The 9,018-nt window shown below is 57.3% G+C and overlaps 1 protein-coding gene across 1 annotated transcript; it reads left to right on the top strand.

Annotated features, from left to right (window-relative positions):
• Positions 1–3,611: 3,611 nt before the first annotated feature.
• LOC133362591 (protein Wnt-7b-like) lies at positions 3,612–7,966 on the top strand. The gene is made up of 5 exons (XM_061581520.1): positions 3,612–3,754; positions 3,981–4,189; positions 6,113–6,338; positions 7,480–7,630; positions 7,757–7,966. Exons 1-5 carry the CDS (start codon positions 3,612–3,614, stop codon positions 7,964–7,966), a joined length of 939 nt encoding a protein of 312 aa, XP_061437504.1.
• Positions 7,967–9,018: the final 1,052 nt, after the last annotated feature.

Genomic DNA, 9,018 nt, shown 5'->3' with positions numbered 1-9,018 from the left:
CTCCGGGAGAGAGTTGGTGTAGCTTTGTTATTCCTTCATTGCAGGAACGAAGACTACAGTGGTTGACTAGATGGTTTACTGTATTTACCAGGTAAGGTTGCCCTTTGGGTTTATTGCCGACGCAACTCAACAACTTAAGCAAGATAAGCGGACTTCCTCACTGCTCGGAACGTGAACCAACGCTCACGGACGGCGCAGTAACGAGGATATGACCTCGCGGCTAGGAACGGAAACGCACCATCCCTGCAGATCATTGCCAAAAACCTCGACTGCCGCTGGGACATCCCAAACAAATACAATCTCGGTTGGAATGTTTCCACGAAAGCAAACCGTCCTGGATTGTTTAAAACTGTTTCCAAAGACCAGCATAAATGTTCCATTTCTCTGTTAAATGTTCACCATTCATCTCCTCTGGTTCGTGATGGCAGACTAGCGCGGTGACACACTGGGTGGGTGTGGCAGGACAAAGTGGCAAGCGAGTGGAGCAGAGGGAAAGCCAACTAGTTTCCCTTGCCAAATGAATCTAACAAAAAAAACGCACACAGAGTTGTAATGTTCGGGCCTTTAATAACCCTTGATCAAGATAAAAATGTACGTCTTGTTTGGGGCGATGTGTCAGTGGTAAAGGTCACAAGGCTATCACAATTTGTTCAACGAATTGTGCAACGCAACAGTAAATTCCTCTCCACTTAGTGCAACAAGTGAAGGATAATTTATTCCATCACGCGGTAATATTTAACTCTTAGGTTATTTCCTTGTTGCCGTTGTTGTGATGGGAAATGAACAGAAACACATTCCTGCGGAGGGAGCTGGCAGGAACGTTGGGTTGCTCGGTCAATGGCCTGCAGGGTCAACGGCAGCGTGGTGTATTCCGCAAATATGCCCGACTGTGAGGGCGGGCACAAGCCGGCGTGAGTAGGTGAAACGTTGAGTTTTATAAGGGCACCACGGGGTGACCAGCCCCTCCCCACCCAGCCTCTCCCCACCCAGCCCCACCCTCCCCACCCAGCCCCTCCCTCCCCACCCAGCCCCACCCCTCCCACCCCCCACCCAGCCCCACCCCTCTCACCCCCCACCCAGCCCCACCCTCCCCACCCAGCCCCTCCCCACCCTCCCCTCTCCACCCAGCCCCACCCCTCCCCACCCAGCCCCTCCCTGCACGACGGACGGACGGACGGACACAATAATCCCCTGTGGGCTGGTGTAACCAGGAGGTTCCTACCAGTAACAATGTTGCCAATTGCTTCGTTTTTATTTGGAAAGTCCCGGCTCTCCCGTGACGAGGTGGATCCGCACGACGATGTGTGTGAAGTGACTGTCATCGACAACACGACGATGAGGTGACGACGTGTATCCCACCGGCGAGGGTGGTGAATGGTGTCGTGGCTCTGGGGGCGGAGGGGCGTGAGATGTGGCTCACATTTCCTGAATGACTTGGTCAAGGTGCCACGTGCACGTGCATCTCACAGCGCGATTTGGGCAATTAGAACACACGACGGAATTGATTACACCTGCTTGCTTCATCAATTAAAGCCCATCGAGAATCAATTATTCTGAATGTGTTTGTGTGCATCGATTAGGGGCCGTCATTAAAATGACGTCACGCACCTGGCGTGACGTCATTTATGGACGGCCCCTTAACTACTTTTCATAGAGGATTTCACCACGGCCAAGTCGCGCGTGGTCATCATTGGTTGCCTCCCAACCACGCGGTGTTCACACAACTGCTGCAGCCGTGTGTGTGTAGGTGAGTGTCTGTGTGTGTAGGTGAGTGTCTGTGTGTGTGTAGGTGAGTGTCTGTGTGTGTGTAGGTGAGTGTCTGTGTGTGTAGGTGAGTGTCTGTGTGTGTGTAGGTGAGTGTCTGTGTGTGTGTAGGTGAGTGTCTGTGTGTAGGTGTGTGTCACTGTGTGTGTAGGTGAGTGTCTGTGTGTGTGTAGGTGAGTGTCTGTGTGTGTGTAGGTGTGTGTCACTGTGTGTAGGTGTGTGTCACTGTGTGTGTGGTGAGTGTCTTGTGTGTGTAGGTGTGTGTCACTGTGTGTGTGGTGAGTGTCTGTGTGTGTGTAGGTGTGTGTCACTGTGTGTGTGGTGAGTGTCTGTGTGTGTGTAGGTGAGTGTCTGTGTGTAGGTGTGTGTCACTGTGTGTGTAGGTGAGTGTCTGTGTGTGTAGGTGTGTGTCACTGTGTGTGTAGGTCAGTGTCTGTGTGTGTGTAGGTGTGTGTCACTGTGTGTGTAGGTGAGTGTCTGTGTGTGTGTAGGTGTGTGCCACTGTGTGTGTGGTGAGTGTCTGTGTGTGTGTAGGTGTGTGTCACTGTGTGTGTAGGTCAGTGTCTGTGTGTGTGTAGGTGTGTGTCACTGTGTGTGTAGGTGAGTGTCTGTGTGTGTGTAGGTGTGTGCCACTGTGTGTGTGGTGAGTGTCTGTGTGTGTGTAGGTGTGTGTCACTGTGTGTGTAGGTGAGTGTCTGTGTGTGTGTAGGTGTGTGTCACTGTGTATGTGGTGAGTGTCTCTGTGTGTGTAGGTGTGTGTCACTGTGTGTGTGGTGAGTGTCTGTGTGTATAGGTGTGTGTCACTGTGTGTGTGGTGAGTGTCTGTGTGTGTGTAGGTGTGTGTCACTGTGTGTGTGGTGAGTGTGTGTGTGTAGGTGTGTGTCACTGTGTGTGTGGTGAGTGTCTGTGTGTGTAGGTGTGTGTCACTGTGTGTGGTGAGTGTCTGTGTGTGTAGCTGAGTGTCACTGTGTGTGTAGCTGAGTGTCACTGTGTGTGTAGCTGAGTGTCACTGTGTGTGTAGCTGAGTGTCACTGTGTGTGTAGGTGAGTGTCACTGTGTGTGTGTAGCTGTGTGTGTGTAGCTGAATATCACTGTGTGTGTGTAGCTGAGTGTCACTGTGTGTAGCTGAGTGTCACTGTGTGTAGCTGAGTGTCACTGTGTGTAGCTGAGTGTCACTGTGTGTAGCTGAGTGTCACTGTGTGTGTGTAGCTAAGTGTCACTGTGTGTGTAGCTGAGTGTCACTGTGTGTAGCTATGTGTGTGTAGGTGAGTGTCACTGTGTGTGTAGCTGAGTGTCACTGTGTGTAGCTGTGTGTGTGTAGCTGAGTGTCACTGTGTGTAGCTGAGTGTCACTGTGTGTAGCTGTGTGTGTGTAGCTGAGTGTCACTGTGTGTAGCCGAGTGCCACTGTGTGTAGCTGTGTGTGTGTAGCTGAGTGTCACTGTGTGTAGCTGTGTGTGTGTAGCTGAGTGTCACTGTGTATAGCTGAGTGTCACTGTGTATAGCTGAGTGTCACTGTGTGTAGCCGAGTGTCACTGTGTGTAGCTGTGTGTGTGTAGCTGAGTGTCACTGTGTGTAGCTGAGTGTCACTGTGTGTAGCTGAGTGTCACTGTGTGTAGCTGTGTGTGTGTAGCTGAGTGTCACTGTGTATAGCTGAGTGTCACTGTGTGTAGCCGAGTGTCACTGTGTGTAGGTGTGTGTGTGTAGCTGAGTGTCACTGTGTGTAGGTGTGTGTGTGTAGCTGAGTGTCACTGTGTGTAGCTGAGTGTCACTGTGTGTGTAGCTGCTGCTGCGTGTGACGAGGTGGTCTGGCTCGACTCGTCACAGCGGCACTGTGACACTCCGCGAGATGGCGCGCGCCAGCGCCTCGGCCACGCGGCAGACGGCGCCATGCGGCGCGCGCGTCCACCGCTGGGCACCGCCGCACCGCCCCCTCCTCCTCCTGCGCATTGCTGCTGCTCTCACGGCGGCCTTCTTCTACTCGCGAGTGGGGTAAGAGAGAGAAGCCGGGCTCGTCGAGAAGCCGGGCTCGTCGCGCGGCGTTGTGACGGGGGGGGGGGGCTGCGATGGCGATGTCGGGTCGCTGTGAAGATCGTCGAGGGAGAAGTCTGCACGCTGCTGCTGCTGCTGCGTTCGCTCGCGCTGGTCACGGTGCCGCCGGGCGGCTCTCCGTCCACGCGCCCGTCCGTGCGTCCGTCTGCCTGCCCGATGGCTGCAGGGCGCTGTCCGCGGACACGATCTGCGGCAAGATTCCGGGACTGACGCCACAGCAGCGGGCGCTGTGCCGGAGCCACCCGGACGCGATGGTCGCGGTCGGCGAGGGCGCGCGGCTGGGAATCGGCGAGTGCCGGCACCAGTTCCAATTCAGCCGCTGGAATTGCTCGGCGCTGGGTGAGGAGACGGTGTTCGGCCAGGAGCTCCCAGGCGGTGAGCGCCCCGACTCGGCGTCAGTTCGGCAGAGGGGCGGACCCGCGGTGTGCGGTCACCCTGTGCGTCTCTCTCTGAATTCTAGAACTCGCAACGCGTCACGTTTCTTATTTATTTAAAAGTTTTTTCATTTCTCAATCATGGGCAGTCCTCTGCCTAGAACAGGAAAAAAGAACAGGAGAAAGCATGACCACAACCCGAGCCGGTGATCCTGTTGTAACAACCAGTGCCTGCACCACTCTCCCTGACAGCAGGTGCACCGAGTATGAAACACGAGAAACACATCCTGCACACAACCTTTGAGCGAAGAAGTTTACCGTCGCCAGGGAAGAAACATGAATCCGCCTACCCTCGCAGCGGAGGCCGTCCTCAAACTCTGTGCCACACGGGGGTGGAGGCCACCGCCATTTCTCATTTGCAGCGTCACTGCCCACCATCTCTGTCTCCACCTACACCACCCTTTCCAACGGCCGACATGCAGGTGCCCTTAATCACTCTCCCGCGCGCCGCCCACAGGGCCGCCTCCTTCACGGCGCTTACGACGGCCCACGCCTGAGCCCAGACCTCCCCCGCCCTCTGTCTGAACATCCCCCAAATTATATTAGGCAATGTGGCCTTTACTGGACAAAAATGAGGCAGCAGAGGCTGACATAACTCCCACACCTCCCGAGCAAATGGGCACTGAGGGTGCGGGCCAATCTTCGGGAACACATGAACCGTCTTTATTCCGGCCTGTCCCAGGCCGCCAGCCAGGATAAATCCCATTGCCTTTTCGTCAGGGCTGGCGATGTTACGTTTTTCTAAAGTAGTCGGTGCACGGCACCCCGTGCACCTGGCACCTCTGTACCAGCCTGCTGCTTAGACGTCTCCGCCAGGACGTCCCTGGGAATCCACGACGCGCGTGTCTGGGCCGGCTCACGCCTCACGACGTGTTCGCTTGCCGCGGTGCACGACCACCCCTGAGGCCAAGCCGCGGGGGTGCCGCGCGGCAACGAAGCCGTCCCTGGCCACCGCAGGAGCCACGCCTGCCTGTGCCGTACGTAACGAGGCTTCCACCTGGAGTCCATTGGAGAAATACAGGTGCAGCGTGTCGCAGACCAGGATCGTGGCGAGGGTGCACGTGATATTCGGGGCGCCCCTCCCACCGTTCTCGACGATTTTATTATTATACATCGTTTTCCGTTCCACTCGGCCCATCGCGCCCCCCCCCCTCCCCAGATGAACCTGAAGAACATTCGCTGCAGTCTTTTCGCCATTTGCGCGCCCGGCGAGATCACGTAGGCCCGGTAGATAAGTGTCGGGAGGATTTCCACCCTCGTGACCAACATTCTACCTTCCATTGGAAGGCGCCTGTCCGCCCGGCCGGCCGGGCGGACAGGATCTTGATCCCCTCTCCCAGCACCGTTATACCGGTGGACGGCCCTCGAATAGCCTGGGGTCACTGAAGATCAGCATCTCACTCTTCCTCACATTTACGTTAGATCCCGAGGCCAAAAATAATCTATCCGCGAGTCCTAGGGCCTCCCATACCGAGGAGACATCCCCACAGGAAATGACGACATCGTCCATACACATGGCTATTTTTGCTGGCTCCCTACACCCCTTTAATCCGCTGATTTCCCCTGACCGCCTGGGCAAAGGGCTCCATTCACAACATGAATGACACCGGTGACATAGGGAGACACCCCTGTCGCACACCTGACCCAGTTGGTATCTCCTCAGAGAGGACTCCATGTATCAGCAGGCTGCCCGTGAGCTTATGATACAGCAGTTGCCTTATCCAGCCGATCAATTGTTTCCCCACCCCCATCACCGCGACCCCGCGTCTCCCCCCCCACCTCCCACGCGTCCCTGCTCCACCACCCTGCTGCTCACACCGCCCCCCCCCCCCCCCCCTGTGCGTGGGCTCCCCGACACGAGCAGGTAGCCGAGAAGCGGCCTTCGCGCACGCCGTGATGGCGGCGGCCGTGGCGTACGCCATCACGGCGGCGTGCGGCCGGGGCGACCGGAGCTGGTGCGGCTGCGACGGCGCCAAGCAGGGCGGCTTCTACGATGCACAGGGCGGCTGCTCGGCCGACCTCAGCCACAGCCTCGAGTTCTCGCGCCTCTTCGTGGACGCGCGCGAGGTCCAGCGGAGCGCGCGCACGCTCATGAACCTGCACAACAACGCCGCCGGGCGCAAGGTGCCAGCGATTTCCCCACACCAAGCACTCCTCCAGATCCAATCCAACGCAGGCGCTGAAAACAAAATCACCCCACCCCTCCCCACTCTCTCCCCCCCCCCCTTCCCACCCCCCATTATCCTACCTCTTCTCCTCGTCATTTTTCCGGCACAATGCTTATTTTTAGCTAAGGAAAGCTGTCTCGAGTGCGGACCAATTAACTTCAAGGACAGTGCATATCATTATCATCATCAGAGTTGTTTCTTTTTGTTTGCATTTTGACTGCTTGTGTTGTGGTTCTTGTGGTTCTTGCAAACATGATGTCAGTTTTTGTACCAGTTGAAAGGGTAAAAACCTATCACTATATTTTGCCACTGGTAAAGGAGGTGTCTCATAGTGTAAATGGGGTTGTTGCTGGGCTCTGGTCCAATCACGCGGCCCGGGGTATTGGGGGGCGGAGCCTGGTCTGCGGGGCGTGTGGGAGGGGCCACCGTTCACCTCGGCTCCAATGGGAGGCGAGGTGAATGGGGGCGGAGCCAGCGGGGCATTATGGGAAGGCCGGATCTGACGATCCGGAAGGGGAGGAGTCAGGATCACGTGGGGGGAATGTATATTAGTGGGAGCCCGGAAGAGATCGGGGCAGTCGTGGAAGTTGAGAGTCTGAGCCACGCTGGGTGGTGAGAGAGAGATCCGCGCCATCGGCCACGTGGCCGAAGGTCCTCAGCACGCCGTCGGCCAGCGGGGTGCGGAGTGCGGGAGTAGAGGAGCTAACGGAGGAGCGTGCGTGGCACGCGAGAGGAGACGACGCTGGTCCGTGGAGGAGACCAGCGGGGTGCGGAGAAGAACCTAAATAGAAGACAAGCGGAGACCAGCAGTGGCTGACGGAGTCTTTTATTACATGTTTGTGTGTTGCCATAAAGGCTCATATATTGGAAAACTCCAGCACAATTGCCGCTGGTGTAATAAAATTATTAAAGTCAAAGTCTGTCTCTGTCTCTCTGTGTCTCTCTCTGTCTCTCTCTGTCTCTCTCTGTCTTTCTGTCTCCCCCCCCCCCCCCACTTGTCCCCACCTACCTCCCCGATGCTCTCCTGCCCTCTCGTCTCTCTCTCCCCCCCCACGTGCCGCCAGGTGCTGGAGGAGAAGATGAAGCCGGTGTGCAAGTGCCACGGAGTGTTGGGCTCGTGCACCACCAGGACGTGCTGGGCCACGCTGCCCCAGTTCCGCGAGGTGGGCTCCGCGCTCAAGCGCAAGTACGACGAGGCGGTCCACGTGGAGCCGGTGCACGCCGGCCGCTACCGCCACCGCTACCCCGCCTTCCTCCAGGCGAGGCGCTCGCGCGGCCACCGCAAGCCGCTCCACACGGAGCTCGTGTTCACCGAGAGCTCGCCTAGCTACTGCGAGGAGGACCGGCTGACGGGCAGCGTGGGCACGCGCGGCCGCCCGTGCGACCGCACGTCGCCGCACGCCGACGGCTGCGAGCTGCTGTGCTGCGGCCGCGGCTACGACACGCGCCGGTACACGCGCTCGTGGCATTGCAAGTGCGAGTTCCGCTGGTGCTGCTACGTGCGCTGCAGCACGTGCAGCGAGGGGGCGGAGGAGTACACGTGCAAGTGACGGCGGCGGCGGCTTGCTGGGAAGCTGGGGCCCCGACTAATCCGCCGGCTCGATCGCTCGCCCCGTCGACTGTCGGCCATGGCCCCCACGGGCCTCGCCCCTGGCAACAACAATCATGGCCGGACAAAATTGTCAGCGGATGTCGCTGCCTGATGGCGTGGCTGTCGTTCCGCACCTCGCAGTTGCCCTCAACTCCCCTCCCTCACTCCACCCCACCCACCGCCACCCTGCGGGATTGCCGACGGGGTGGGGGGGGGCGCCAGGCGGATCCCTGCAAGAGTGAGATCTGCAATCGGCTCCCGAGCCTGGGACAAAGTAGCCACCGAGATCTCAGCATGATGGGAGAGAGAGGAGGAGTCGGTGACTCGTCCACATCGCTCACCCTGCCCTGCCCCTCCCCCCCACCACCACCTCTGCCCCTCCAACCACATGCCGCTTCTCCCACTCAGATTTGCTGACCACGAGGACCCACAAGTTCTGTATGTCGCCGGCACCGAGTGCAGCATCTCCCAGTGAATCCCAGCGTCCCCCCCCCCCCCCCCCCCGGCGAGCATTTCCCTCGTCGAACACGGGGGAAATGCGTGGACTCGATGATCTCGTGTTTTACAGGGAAAGGTGCGCATGGAAGGGCGGCAGATGGTCCAAAAATGTGTGGTTAAATATTTTTTGCATGATTAATAACATATTTCCAATGATTACTAAGTGTGTACCCCTCATCACGGTTGAAATTATGTCTGTGTTTGTAAATTTGGATGGCCTCGTATACAAACCTTTGATGGTAGCCAGAGGGTTTGCAGAGCACCTTAGTCTCGGAAAAAACAATATCATGAGAGCCCACCGCGTTGTAGCAATGATCGGCAAAGGCGGAAGACTCAATTTTGCCGTGTTTCAAATCTTGCTTGTGCTCGCGGACACGATCAGAGACATGACGTTTCGTTTCCCCAATGTAACAATCACCACAGCTGCAACTCAGTTTATAGACTCCAGGGTATTGCAAGTCAGGGATGACATCCTTCACAGATGGGCTCTCATAATATTGTTTTTTCCGAGAC

This window comes from Lethenteron reissneri, unplaced genomic scaffold, assembly GCF_015708825.2.
Source record: "Lethenteron reissneri isolate LAM-NWPU_2019-01 unplaced genomic scaffold, ASM1570882v1 scaffold_1538, whole genome shotgun sequence".
In the NCBI taxonomy this organism is placed as follows: domain Eukaryota; kingdom Metazoa; phylum Chordata; class Hyperoartia; order Petromyzontiformes; family Petromyzontidae; genus Lethenteron; species Lethenteron reissneri.
The sequence above is the reverse complement of the archived record's forward strand: the minus strand, read 5'-3'. Positions and strand labels throughout refer to the sequence as shown.